General features: G+C 40.4%; 1 protein-coding gene across 1 annotated transcript in view; it reads right to left on the reverse strand.

The window, feature by feature from the left end:
* Nucleotides 1–15,159, reverse strand: part of LOC308481838 (uncharacterized protein) — a 39,622-nt gene that overhangs the window by 10,463 nt on the left and 14,000 nt on the right. The window contains exons 10-18 of the mRNA XM_081014547.1: nucleotides 12,390–12,394; nucleotides 12,012–12,170; nucleotides 11,144–11,317; nucleotides 10,289–10,336; nucleotides 8,278–8,415; nucleotides 6,981–7,098; nucleotides 5,119–5,261; nucleotides 3,791–3,958; nucleotides 434–835 (exon numbers count right to left, since the gene is read on the reverse strand). Of these exons, the coding sequence (XP_080870673.1) occupies nucleotides 434–835; nucleotides 3,791–3,958; nucleotides 5,119–5,261; nucleotides 6,981–7,098; nucleotides 8,278–8,415; nucleotides 10,289–10,336; nucleotides 11,144–11,317; nucleotides 12,012–12,170; nucleotides 12,390–12,394 (1,355 nt within the window). The remainder of the gene's footprint in view (nucleotides 1–433; nucleotides 836–3,790; nucleotides 3,959–5,118; nucleotides 5,262–6,980; nucleotides 7,099–8,277; nucleotides 8,416–10,288; nucleotides 10,337–11,143; nucleotides 11,318–12,011; nucleotides 12,171–12,389; nucleotides 12,395–15,159) is intronic.

Here is a 15,159-nt window from a genome sequence, read left to right on the forward strand (position 1 = left end):
ACTGGCATTTAGAGAAGAATTAAGAATGTTATGCTGCACACTCTTGCCATGTACAGAGACAGATTTGGGCAACAGAAGGAAGGCAGAAAAGCTTATATAGGTTATGCCTAAAACAGCATTAGGCCTAAATGTGAGGCCTATGGCATTTCAGCCTGCTCTTAAGCATTTATATTCAGATTGGTCCAACCTTTTTGGACCAATGGGGACATTTGGAATTTTGAGAAACTGCTATGGTGCCAATCACAAAATGGCTGCCATGGGGCGTGTGGCATGACAAAAGGGCTGTTGGCAGAGGAGAGAAAGAGAGGCAAATCCAGTGTCAACATTAACTTGGGAGGAAGGGCAAGAAGTTCTCTTATGCATTTTTTATTTTTGAGGGTGTGTTTACCATGGGAGGTACTGGTAGGTTCATTACATTGGCAACCACATTCTATGGAGAAGAGAATCTGCCCAAGAAGAGGGTGTTTTTTGTTGCCTTGTGCTTGATAAAGAAGATAAAAGGATGGTTTGCTTCGAATTTTATGGGCTTCTGAGATGACCTTATTACAATGGTGGCTGCTGAGGCAGCTGCTGCCTCAGTGCCCTCTTCATTGATCTCCACAAAGGACTTGTGATACACCTCTGACAAAGCCAAGTCGCCTTTTTTTGACATTCCCAAGAAGTTAGCTTGGCCTGGAATGAAAGCATCCTTCATCCCCATACTGCTTAGGGTGGACTTGAGGTCGAAACTCTCTTCCAGTTTGATCCTTGGTAAGTGAAGCTCCACCTTCCTTTTCTGCATCATATCCGAACTCGTCCATATCGACAATCTCTCATATGTTAGTTCTTTTTCCAGCTGTGGTCGTATAATAAAGCAAGTTAGACAGCAAAATGAAAACAAAAGTGACTCTTAAAAACAACAACCCTACAACCAGTAACTCTTCTCACCACAAAGTTATGAGGGCTTTCGAAACAAAGCCTGCTGTTTACTTTGCTAGGGAATGTGATGCAAGGAGAAAAGGCAAGTGATGTGGGACATAAAATAATGTTTGAAGACTGGGAAAGGTTGTGGAGGAAAGGGGTCAAGTTCACTGCATGTACTGTTAGAGGGGGATTTTCCACTGGTGGCAGATGACAGAAGACTGTGACACCACAAGACCGGTGTAAAACCAAATCAAATAAGGACTTTATTTCAAAACAACAAACAGCAAAGCTTGTGGGTGTTTTTCCTGCAGGCAGAGTTCAAACTGCAGCTTTTCTCCTTTTGTAGCCATGGCCAGCTGCAACCAATGAGCCCAGAGCTCACAAAAACTGTTCTTAAAGGTACAAACATCTTTACTGTTTCTGTGCAGAATGTTTCTTTCCCAACATGTACAGTGTTAAAGGAAAATATTATGAAAATGATGTATAGATGGTATATAACCCCTGTAAAATTAGCAAAGATATATCACAATAGTGATAATCTATGTTGGAAATGTAAAGAAAAAGAAGGTACCTTTTATCATATGTGGTGGACCTGCCCCAAGGTGAAAGACTTCTGGGAGAAGATTTATAATGAATTGAAAAAAATGTTGAAATATACATTTATTAAGAAACCAGAGGCCTTTCTTCTTGGAACAACAGGTTTGGAATTGCCCAAGAAAGATGTTAGATTGTTTTTGTATGCCACAACTGCAGCTAGAATTTTGTTAGCCAAGAACTGGAAAACACAAGAAGTGCCAACACTGGAGGAATGCCAGATGAAGATGATGGACTTTTCGGAGCTAGCCAACCTAACCGGAAGAGTCTGCAACCAGAAGGAGGAGGAGTACCAGGAGGAATGGAGGAAATTCAAAGACTATTTGGTTAAATATGCTAAGATAATTTAAATAGAAATACTTGCAAACACCAGATAGGCTTAGGATTTAAATATGTGATGTTATAGAATAACATGTTTAAATTTAATATGAAAAGAAAGTAAGACGTTAATTGATTAAGTAAATTTTATGAGAAATTTGTTTTGGAAAACTGTTACAATGATATATATTTAAACTCAACCAGGGGGATTTGAGGCAGTCACGTAAAAATGTTATTAAGAGTGGAATAATTACAGTTAGGATTTATGTTTGTTTGTTTGTTTAGAAATTTTGGAAAATCAATAAAATTTTTGAGGGGGAAAAAGAAAAGGCACTTCCAAGTTTTAGGGGCCCATAGTGCTTTCACCACCCCCATCCACCCCCAAATCTGGCCACTGTACCTGCAACCCACTCTGTTGCTGCTAAATACATAAGGTTACTGCATGTTATTTTCTCTTTTTTCTTTTAAAATTAGGTGATTATTTTGCTCACAATGCAACAAGCCCTTCTATGCTGACTCATATACAGTTGTACCTTGGAAGTCGAATGGAATCCATTCCAGAAGTCCGTTCGACTTCCAAAACATTCGCAAACCAAAGCACAGCTTCTGATTGGCTGCGGGAAGCTCCTGCAGCCAATCAGAAGCCACAGAAGCCCCGTTGGACATTCGGCTTCCAAAAGAACATTCGCAAACCAGAACAATCACTTCTGGGTTTGCGACATTTGGGAGCCAAAAGATCCGAGTTCCAGGGCGTTTGGGATCCAAGGTACAATTGTATGCACTTGAGATTAAGCCCCACTGATCACAATGGGAGTTACTTCTGAGTAAACAAGCAAAAAATTGTACTTTCGTGGACTTGGGCTAGCCTGTGGTTTATAAGGCTCCATCACATTCACACTTTACATTTAAAGCACATGGCTCCCCCCAAAGAAACCTGGGAACTGTCGTTCATTAAGAGTGCAGGGAACTGTTGCTCTTTGGGGAATAACCTGCAGTTCCCAGGATCCTTTGGGGGAAGTCATGTAGTGATCAGGTGGGATTGCTATGAGGAATTATAACAATAGAGTAAGCCATCTGTGTCAGCAATGAAAGCATTGCGTTGACTGGGTTTAAACTATTTTGATATGTTTTTTGATCAATCCACACCTCTGCACCCCTGTTCCATTTCTCTGGCTTGACAAGTCATGTACACAGCCAGGTGCCAGTTGATGCATCATGCATCCTGGGCTGTGGAAGATAGTGGGCAGCTTCTTTGAAGTAGCCTTTCCAATATGTTAATCTCAGGATGTTGATCTTAGGGTCTGGAAATAGTTTCACAGGAAGGTGATAAAGATGCCTATCTCCTTGCCATCCTTCCATCCTCTCCTGTTTACTCCTGTTTGTGATCTCCGGAGTTTCTCTAGTCCTCTTTTATTTATTCTCAGATTATGTATGCATGCTCAGAGTAGTCTTTGTAGTTAAAAGAATTTCTTTTGATCTGACTTTGTCCCCACGTGGGGTTTGTTGAAATGCTCAGAAGAAATCTGATTGGTTCTTACGAACACTCTGTGAAAAGTTCTTTTGTGAATAAAACGACATGGGCTGGAGGGTGGAGATAAATATTATTATATGCACCCTTCCCAGAGTCTTGCTGGTTGAAGCCTCTGTGCGTACTCTTATTAATCAGAGTTCAATCCTTCCTTTACTTTGAGAATGCCTCAAAGTCATGTGCTTTAAATGTATGGAGGTGGATGTGACAATGCGGGAAAAATCAGACAATGTTTTGTGCATCTATCTCTGTTTATATAAATCAGGGCTGAGGAAATTGTGGTCCTCTATGTGCTAGTGAACTACAACCCCCCCCCCACCCCATCATCTCTGTCCAAATGTTGTCCAGGAACATTTTGGAGGCTCACAGATTTCCCCACCCCTGATTTATTTAGGGATGAAATGAAATGTCTAACAGTCTCTGGAGACATGAAAGCAAGTGTTTTACCATTTCCAGACCAGTTGACTCATCTTCGATGTCGTCTGGAAGCATGATGAACATACTGACATCATTGTTCTCATATGGGAGCTCAAGAATACGAACCCTCAGGATATCAATGTAGAAGGTTGGCAATGTACCTTTTAGAAACATCATTTGCACAGGCTTTGACTGGGTCTGTAATAAAAAACACATGCGATCCTTTTCCCAACTGAAATGAACTGCCATTCAGATGTGTCAGAGAACAAGAAGCTTGAAGCATTAAAGCTAAATAAAGGGCCTTTCTCTCTCAAACACAGGCAACTCCCCCCCCCCACCCCTCATTACTTTTCTTGGGGGGGGGGCGGTTGTTATGAGAATGGGAACAATGGAATAGTGTTGTTTCCACCAGGGGGCAGCACTGAAAAGCTAAAAACAAGCACTCGTATCCAAACCTGGGGCAGATCTACACACATGGTTTTTAACGTTAAGGAATGGTTTTCCTAACGTATTTGGACACATGACACTCTACTTTTTTATGTTCATAATGTTTTATTAAAAATGGGACACCAGGTGGCACTACAGAACAAGCAGCAGTAGGGAAACAGTGTTTTGATGGGGGGGGGGGGACAAAGGTAAGAAACACTTTGATTTACAAGTATGCCCTGTTTTAGAATGATGTACCTGGTATTATTCTAATTACATTAAACAGGGCGATGTAGATCTAGCCCTGGGCAATCTGAGGTGGCTTTAGATTAGTCCAAAAGGTGCAGAGGGAGTGCGGTTGAGTGGGTGACATCAGGGTTTTCTGCTGCGCTGGTAATTCTTTGGATAGCAATGAGAGCATCTGCTGGTGCACAGTCCTTCTGTGTTTGAATCCTACTTGTTTCACTATATTTTACTTTGCTCCTGGCCACTTTAATTCAGAGTGCTATATCATCACATGTTTATTCCCCCCCAACCAAGTTTCACCATCATATTAGTAGCAATTAAGGTAGGCATAAGTCACAATGCCAGATTTAAGCAGAATTCATTACAGTAGCAACTTTGTAAGATTAATAAGAATAAAGCCACAATCTAAAACACGCTTTACCTGGGAGCAAGCCCTCATTGAAATCAGTAGGACTTACTTCTGGATAGACATGTTTAGAATTGCACTGTAGCTTTTCAAGAGATACACTCAATTAACAACAACACTTTCAAACCAAGAATAAACCCACAATTCTCTTTCTTAATATAAACATTTAGTGGTTTTCCTTGTGCACAGAGCTCTGAATAATTTTACAGAGAATTGATACCAGCAGAATGTGTCATATTCATGGAAAAACACACCTTTTATTTTATTAACACATGCGTACCTTACTCAGTCTGAAAGGCTTCTCAGTAGTGTTTGCTTTCTCAAATCTTTTCTCCCACTTTCCTTTGAAGTAAATGGCATTTACTATGACCAGTGCTGTTTGAGCACCAACCGAATCTTTAGGCAGAAGATTCTTGATTTTGTCTTTTGGAAAACAGAAGGGTGCTGTTAATGTATTGGCATCCCAGTGTTGCTATACAAATAGGATATGGCTCTAAAAGGAATGCTGTTGTTCTGAGTCAAGCCTAGGAGTCGCTCATCTGAACTTTTTCTCAGTTCTGCTATAAATCTCACGACTGCTTTCCCCATGGCTTGTGGGTTCTTCAGGTGAAATGGAAAAGTGAATTTCTGTCATTAAAGAACCTTGCTTTTCCCAGACCCAGGCTCTAGCTGGCTGATTCACCTGCATGAATATTACTTGGAGCTGTAAAGGGGAAGCAGCTAGCATGATGGGAACCAATTATTAAGCCATTACAGGGAGAAACTAAATAGAACAAATGGATTTCAATATTTAAGCAGCTAGGGATTGCACATTATGCCCAGAAAGTCACTTCTTCTTTTTTTCAAAACTCAGAAAAATGTGTCAGTTCCTCAAATACATTTACATTGGAATTGCACATGGTTTCCTGTACAAATGGGATGATTTGGATGTAGAACTAGCTTTAGCAAACCTCAGTTTCATGCACTTCCCTTGCCCCCGGTGTACCTCCAAGGAGGAGTTAAGAAGCTTTTATTTAGATTACTGCAACTTGCTGTATCAACTAAACTCAGACAAGCAGAGATCTTTAATTGAAACATAAATTGCACTTTTTGAAGCTGACTTGTTTCAGCTGACTATAGTTAAGATTAACCATGGTTCAGGGTTTGGATAACACACTAACCCACGGTTAATCCCAATTGGAAGTGCAAGCCTCTGATCTCACAGGTGCATCAGAGGAGATGGGGGTGGACAAACCAGGGCCGTCTTACCCATAGGCGCTAGGGGTGTGGGGCACCTGGACGCTGGGCTCTCAGGGGCGCCAGACCGAGAGTCCGGGGAAGAGCCCACTTGTCAGTTGGAGCACCACTGTGGGCTCTTCTGCTGCGCACGGCTCTGCTCCGCGAGTTCGGGGGCAACAGAGCCAGCGAGACACTGAGGCGGCTGGCTGGCTCTGCCCTCCTGTACGCCTGGGACTGGGAAACCTGGGGGGGGGGGGGCATCGGGCGGATCTTTGCACCCTGGTGCTGCATATGCTTAAGACAGCCCTGGGACCAACCCAAAATTCGCTATAGCCCTTTCTCATAACGCTCAACAAGGGTATCCTCCAGATGTTTAAGATTAAAACACATATCATCCCTGACCATTGGACATGCTGGCTAGAGGTGATGAAGCATTTTCAGGGTACCAGAACTGGGTCATTGTATCCCTCTATAGAAATCAGAATCCAGTTTTCAAGCCTGGAGATACAGTAGATTTTGTAAATCTTTAATTAACTTCAAAACTGTTTTCTCTGCTTTTCTTGTAGCTTAGGGTTTACAGTGGTACCTCAGGTTACATACGCTTCAGGTTACATACGCTTCAGGTTACAGACTCCGCTAACCCAGAAATAGTACCTTGGGTTAAGAACTTTGCTTCAGGATGAGAACAGAAATCGTGCTCTGGCGGTGCGGCAGCAGCAGGAGGCCCCATTAGCTAAAGTGGTGCTTCAGGTTAAGAACGGACCTCCAGAACAAATTAAGTACTTAACCCGATGTACCACTGTATTCCCTTGACTCCCTAAGTGGTTCTAAAGACATTAAGACTCAAGGAAAGGTCTGGAACTGAGCATTCAGTAGAGTAATACTTGGAATTACAGTCTGCAGTGGCTGAATAAATAAGCTTACTGTCAGTTTGTTTTTCAACCCAAACGTTGATCTGGTCTCTGACTTGTTCTGCAGCATTCAAAAAATCAACCGGTTGTAGTTCTGCATGGTAGTACTTCTTAGTGAGCTGAAGGTACTCCTGAAAATTATAAGGGCAAAAATATAAATTGTTATGAGTTTCTCTCTTTTTGGGGGAAGGGGGAAGGGGGAGGTAGGTTGCATGCAGAGAACCTTCTAACCCCTGGATCCAGAAAGTGTCAAAATAGAAGACAGCTTTCTATTAAGGTGATAGCCTGGGTGATGGGTCATTGGGGGAACAAAGGAAGTGGATTTGGGTGAGGCAGCAAATGGGTGCCCACCCCTGTCCCTCAACTGGCTGGTAGAAAAAGACAAAGATGAGAGCTGAGAGTCTGCAGTGATGTGGGCCAGATATAAACCAGCAAGCTGAGAGAATGCGGAGAGACAAGACCAATGTTTGATTTCTGTTTGAATTTAAGGCAGAAGTTTTATACAATCTGAAGAGAAACCAAAATGTCTAAGGTTGCGGCTATGAGAAAAACATGACCCATAGGTGTAGCTGTCAACTTTTCCCTTTTCTTGGAAGGAATCCTATTCGGAATAAGGGAATTTCCCTTAAAAAAAGGGAAACGTTGACAGCTATGCCCATGGGGTGTTGATGCTGTGAACCCCTCCATTTTAGGCTAAGGTTGCAATATGCGTAAATAAACCATATATCATAAAGACGCCACAGTCTGTGCAGTGCCTCATTTCCAAAGGTAACACAACCCCTGGAATTCCAGAATCTCACACCGCTCAGAGATTGGGGTGGTGTGCAACATTTTTTAATCCACATTCACCACAGAGCAGGATATCAGACTGCAGTGGAAACCCAGGTTAGAATCCGGACTCATTTGTGGCTGTTACTCATTGTCTTTGGAAAGCCCAACCTATTTTACAGAATGGTTGTAAACACAAAAAACGAATAAATCCATATATATCATCCTGAGATCCTTGTAAGAAAGGCAGGATACAAACATGTTGAATAAAAGTAAATGTTTAAATTGGGGTCGTGAAATTATTACTGTGAAAAACAGATCTAGAAATAAGCACCACAAAATAAAATGTATATTAAATTTAATAATGATCACCCTCTAGTTCAGTATTATTGCATCATATACCGCATACAACACTTTCAGTTTTTCTTAACACCATATTATCTAATTATGCTATGTGGAAGTAATCTTTGTGATTAGAACTATATTTTTATATATGTAACTATTTTCAAATGAAACATGGCGGCTTAGTATAAAATACTCACGCTGTTAAAATCGAAAGTCTTTTCTCCATATACTCTATTAGCAGTTTTCAGCAGGTAGGTGTTATTAGGTTGGTTGATTTTAGAAATCAGTTCCTGGAATTGACTGTTGATGGTTTCATCTTTACTGAGTCCTGGTTCCTTTACAGGGAGACACCATTGCATATAAAAATCTCAGTTGCATTAGAGTCGATGGTACTGCATAGGTAGATAACCATTCTTGGAAGTCAAACAGAATCCGTTCCGGAAGTCCATTTGACTTCCAAAATGTTTGGAAACCAAAGCACGGCTTCTGATTGGCTGCAGGAGGATCCTGCAGCCAGTCGGAAGCTGTGGAAGCCCCGTTGAATGTTCTGCTTCCAAAAGAACATTCAAAAACAGAAACACTCACTTCTGGGTTTTGATTGTTCAGGAACTGATTTGTTCAGGAGCCAAGGTGTTTGAGATCCAAGATATGACTGTAGCAGTTTAGTTGGGGGGGGGGATTGCCAGGGGAAAATTGAATGTACCACAGCTACTACTATGCCATAAGATCCACTGTCTTGTAATAGCATATATTTGCTTTAACTACTGATGAAGCCCAGGACGGCGAAACAAGGCCAATATTCCGGAAATCCTTGTCTAGACTCTGTGAAAGGATTTTGTGGAACTGTAACAACCTTTCATGTGGATTGTTTGGACTTTATGAACAGACAGGTGGAATAGAGACCATTACACGGATGGACCTTATTTATGCATGAACTGACTAGAGAATGATCTGATCCACTGGGTCTTCTGCTTTGTTCGTTTGTTGAACTTTATGAGTTATTTCTGTTGAAATTTGATACAAATTTATCTACCTTATTTATCTAAGAACACAGCCGGTTACATCTCGTGTGTTTATTGAGGATGCTTTATGTGACCATAGGTTTATTTGTTGTTGTTTTGTAAAATGACAATCATGCAAAACTAGTTGCTGCCCAGAGTTTAGCTTTTTTCTTCCATCCTTCTTTGGAAAATGACTAAACTTTAGCATGCTCAAAGCAATAATTTATATTATGATCTAATTAACATGTTATGTTATGTTGTTATGTTATGTTATGTTATGTTATGTTATGTTATGTTATGTTATGTTATGTTATGTTATGTTGCTATGTTATATATTATGTTCTACTTGGACTGGTCATGTTGTGCGGATGCCTGATTATCATCTTCCAAAATAACTATTTCATTCCAAACTTTAAAATGGAAAGCGCAATGCTGGTGGTCAACAAAAGAGGTTTAAGGACTCACTCAAGGCAATTTTTAAAAAAAATGTAATATAAACACCGACAATTGGGAAACACTGGCCTGCGAGCACTCCAATTGGAGAACAGCCTTTACCAAAGGTGTCATGGGCTTTGAAGACACTCCAACTCAGGATGCAAGGGAGAAACATGCTAAGAAGAAGGCACATTTGGCAAACCCTCACCGTGATCAGCTCCCGCCCAGAAACCTATGTCCCTACTGTGGAAGGACATGTGGATCCAGAATTGGCCTCCACAGTCACTTACGGAATCACTGCTAAGATAAGGTTACCAGACATCCCCATTTCCCGGGAACAGTCCCCGGATTTACAGATCAGTCCCCTGACAAAATCCACTGAATTTGACTGAAGTTGAAAAGTGTCCCCAGAGTCATTGGGAAAATATCTGGTAATCTTATGCTAAGACTGCGTTCATGGGAGACAATCTTACTCAGTTACAAGTGATCGCCAAAGAAGAAGATAGAGAAATTTAATTTTATTTGCATTTTAATGAGAAGCTACCTAACTCCTACTTCTCCAACCAATATACTAACCTGAACACAGCTATCCTTCAAAATGTCCACATCTCCAAATTTTGCAATGCAGCTCTTCAAAGTGTACAAAAACACAAATATTGGAGGGGTTGTAAATTTCATAGGACTGCTGCCTTACCAGTAAATCCCATGGAAGGCAACATAACTTACTTCCAGAGTGTTTAGGATTGCCAAACCTGTTATAGAATGATATTACCTGTGAAGGCCTTTCAGACTCTTCTGATGATGCATTGAAACGAAGCACCTGTAAGCAGAGTTGTAAAGATTTATTTTTAAGATAATTACATAAAACAGATACATACAATAATTTCTTAGTAATTCAGCAATTGAACCTAGATTGATAAAATATTTACATGGCATTCAAGATTACGACCAGCTTGTTTTCAACACTGAAATGTTTTTCTCAAATCGTAGTTTTAATTCTGACAATTTCAAATTATAGTTTCATTTTCTTCTATGGCTAAGCTGTGGATTTGTTTGCACATGCATGTTGACATTATTAGTATCAGTTGGTTATCTGGTTTCCCATCTTCCTCCTGTTCGTGTACACAACAATGTTCTTCAGATCAGTGTTCTTCAATCTTGGGTCCCCAGATTCTGCTGGCCTACAAAACCCATCAACCCCCCAAAACTTAATCAATGGTTAAGGAAGATGGTAGTTGTAGTCCAATAACCTCCGGGGACACAACGTTGCAATAAAGCACTTTAACAGATGCCGTATGTAGCAACAGCATTTATTGTACAGTGGTACTTTGGTTCCCGAACGGCTTAGTTGTTAAACAAGTCAGCTCCCGAACGCTGCAAACCTGGAAGTAAGTCTTCCGGTTTGTGAATGTTTTTTGGACGCTGAATATTCAACACAGTTTCCGCTTGAGTGCAGGAAGCTCCTGCAGCCAATTGGAAGCCGCACCTTGGTTTTTTAATGGTTTCGGGAGTCGAACGGACTCCCAGAATGGATTAAGTTTGAGAACCAAGGTACCACTGTATTATATCTCCAAACTATGTGCAAGATTGAAATGTGCAGTGGTTGCAGACAAATTCAAGAGCCTACCTCAGCCATCTGGCTGGCAGTTCTACCTCTTGCTCCCATGTGGACCATGGCTAGAACAGATGTGATGCTCCAAGGAGAAAAGAAAATATTGCCTTCGGATGATTGGATCAGCTTTTTGTAAAGATCTAGAAGAAAGCTGCCGTTGGCTACTGAGAGGGAGTCCATTACTGCAACCTGTGAAAAATGCAATAGACAGGACACATCATTGCTCTGACAAAAGAAGTGTTTCTTTCTTTCCCACAAAAATAGCATTTTCATTAGTTTGTCCCAACGTTAGATGCTAAAGCATTCATGCAACTGGATAAAAAATAACCCCACCCCATACATTCCCAATCAATCCATGCGCTCTGTATATGACACCTAACCCAATGTTCTGTAAACCTCATTGAACTCTAGATTTGTTACCACACATAACTTGGCAATATTGGTGCCTTAGGGCCCAATTCTCTGTATGTTAACAAGGAAGAAAGGCTAGCTGTGTTCAGTGGGATATTCTCCCAAACAATTTTTTAAGTTTGCAGCCCCAATGAAATATTATGTGCTGTGTCTGCAATTTGTATGTTCTTAATAAATTGCAAGTACATTTCCAACAAAGGAAGAATGGATACAAGAACGTATGGAATATACAGAAACTTACTGGAAGAATAAGAAATCAAGACAACAAACTTTTTATAAAAGAATGGAAATGGTTTATTGAGGGTTTACAGATAAATTGTAAACAGATAAGAACATTGGCAGGGTTATTGCAATAACCTGCAGTTTTATGAGTATACAGTGGTACCTCGGTTTAAGAACAGTTCAGTTTAAGAACGATTTGGTTTACAAACTCCGCAAAACTGGAAATAGTGTCTTGGTTTGAGAACTTTACCTTGGTCCAAGAATGCAATCCGAACGGTGGAAGGGTACCGGCAGTGGGAGGCCTCATTAGAGAAAGCGCTCCTCGGTTTAAGAATGGTTTCGCTTTAAGAACGGACTTCCAGAACGGATTAAGTTTGTAAACAGGTACTACTGTATATTTAAAGAAGATGAATAAAAAAGCAAATTGAGTTAATTTGGATATGCAGAAGATATTAAAAATAAATTTAAGGAACCACAGAAAGAAGGGGAAGGAAGTCAAGTTTTGAAATGTTAAAATAATTGTAAAATTAGTAAAATTTATAATTCTGAAAAGCATAAATAAAACAAATAAAATAAAAAAAATTGTAAGTTCAATGCAGTATACCTTAAGAGAGGTGAAGGAACATACCTGGTCTGTAATACATAGAATTACAGCGCATTAAGTTCATCAAGGAGGTTCTGAAGCAGTTAAAATCTTTCTTTTGTTTTTTTTTTTTTTTAAATGTTTGTTGGAGTTTACAATAAGAATAAATGTAACAGGCAATATAACAAATATCTTAACATACTTTCACATTTTTTTTTGGACTTCCTCACATCTCCCGCTCCCACTTTCATCGTTATAACTTTTTACCAGCAATTTATTATCTTATTTACATTCTTGTATCCCTTCTATATATTTATAATCTTATAGTTCTCAGAAAGAGTTATATTTTCTCAATCTCACTTATTTTCTTAAGTCGTCTAAGTTAGTGGTGCTCAATTATTTATGATCTAGCATCCTGCTTAGCATTCACTCAAATTGCAATGTTTTTGTAAATAATTCTTAAATTTCTTCCAATCCTCCTCCATCTTCTCTTCTCCCAGGTCACGAATTCTGCCGGTCATCTCAGCCAGTTCCATGTAGTCTATCAGTTGCATCTGCCATTCTTCCAGTGTGGGTAGATCTTGAGCTTTCCAGTGCTTTGCAGGTGGTATCCTTGCTGCTGTTGTTGCATACATAAAAAATGTCCGGTCCTTCTTTACCACCCCTTGGCCGACAATACCCAAAAGAAAGGCCTCTGGTTTCTTTGTGAAGGTATACTTAAATACCTTTTTCAGTTCATTATAAATCATTTCCCAGAATGCCTTCACTTTAGGGCAGGTCCACCAGAGGTGGAAGAATGTTCCTTCACTCTCTTTACATTTCCAACACTTATTATCAGACAGGTGGTAAATTTTTGCAAGTTTGACTGGGGTCATATACCATCTATATATCATTTTCATTACATTTTCTTTCAAAGCATTGCATGCAGTAAAATTCAATCCAGTACTCCACAACCTTTCCCAGTCCTCAAACATGATATTATACCCGATGTCCTGTGCCCACCTTATCATAGCCGATTTAACCATTTCATCTTGTGTATTCCATTTTAACAGCAAGTTATACATCCTTGAAAGTACCTTAGTCTTTGGTTCTAACAATTCTGTTTCTAGTTTCGATTTCTCCACCTGGAACCCTAGTTTCTTGTCATTTTTAAAAACTTCTTTAATCTGAGCGTAATGTAACCAGTCTCGCACTTTATCCTTCATTTTCTCCAAACTCTGCAATTTCCAATTGTCTCCATCTTTTTCTAATATTTCCCAATATTTAGGCCATTTAGCCTCCATATTGGGTCTTTTTCGGGCCTTAGCTTCCAAAGGTGAAAGCCACCTTGGAGTTTTATTTTCCAGCAAGTCTTTATATTTTGTCCAGACATTAAACAGTGATTTTCTGACAATATGGTTCTTAAAGGCCTTATTTGCTTTAACCTTGTCGTACCATAAGTATGCATGCCATCCAAAAGCATTGTTAAACCCTTCCAAATCCAACACGTCAGTGTCTTCAAGAAGTAGCCAGTCTTTTAGCCAGCAGAACGCTGCGGCCTCATAGTACAACTTTAAATCTGGCAGGGCAAAGCCCCCTCTTTCTTTCGTATCGGTTAATATCTTAAACTTAATTCTGGGCTTTTTGCCCTGCCAGACAAATTTAGAAATGTCTCTCTGCCACTTCTGAAAGCACTCCGTTCTGTCCAAAACCTGAAGTGTTTGGAACAAAAACAACATCTTTGGCAATACATTCATCTTGATAGCAGCAATTCGGCCTATAAAATCTTTCTTTTGTTTGGTGATGCAACGTGCAGCCATATGTGTTACCACATCCTTTGAAAACCGCCTGAAAATAACTGTCTTGGTTTCTGCCTGCTGTGTGCATGAAGAATGTAGTTGACCTGAGCCATATGGCAAGACTTCCATGTTATTTATTGGCAATTACCAGCAACCTCTGGTGGTAGCACAGAGAACCTACACGGTGTGGATGATCCATATGGTAAGTTAGAGACACTTTCTTCTTTGCAGTTGCAGCCAGGGCCAGCCTGAGACATTTTTGCACCTGATGCAAACCACAAAATGGCACCCCCACCCCCCACCAGGGAAGAAGGGGTGAGTGAAGATCTACATCAGGATCAAAGGGAAAATAAAGATCTACGTTGGGTTCTGCTGCCCTGCGGATCCTGCCGCCTGAGGCACCTTGCCTCACCTTGCTTCATGGGTGCAGCATGGAGAAGTAGGGTACACAGAGCCTTGCAGTTGGTTCAGTGAGCTCAAGGTCCTTGTATTTTGCAATCTACTGAACAGCAACAGCCTCTCAAGTCGTTTGAGAAATTGTGTTGAGAGGCTAGTGGGAGTTTGAAAAGCAGTATGTTGCAGATCATAAATAGCTGTTTGGTCCTATTTGGCACATATGTTTATCCGGGGAGCTGCAGTGGGGACTGTCAGCCCTTACCTAGAATCCCCCTGCATCCCCCCAGATAAAGCACTCTATCTGTCTATCCATCTATCATCTATCTATCTTTGTTCATTTGAAGTTTCACCTTTCTACTTATAATGCCCAAGGCATTCTGGTCACCCTATATCCTTGCCTAGCATTATCTACTTGACAAATGAAGGCACTGTTGCCAATTGTTTATGCACTTTTAATAAGCAAATTAAATCCTGCTCTTCCGTTATAAGCACAAGAAATATCTGACACTTGCAACGTTGCTTTTTTCACATTTATAGATAGCAATCTTTTGCCCTTTTCACCCAAGTTTAAGGTTTCGTGGCAAAACAAGTTATACAAGCTTAAAATGTCACAGTACCTGCAGCTGCTATGCTTTCGGCGA

Source organism: Podarcis pityusensis (assembly GCF_964106645.2).
Source record: "Podarcis pityusensis genome assembly, chromosome: 7".
In the NCBI taxonomy this organism is placed as follows: Eukaryota; Metazoa; Chordata; class Lepidosauria; order Squamata; family Lacertidae; genus Podarcis; species Podarcis pityusensis.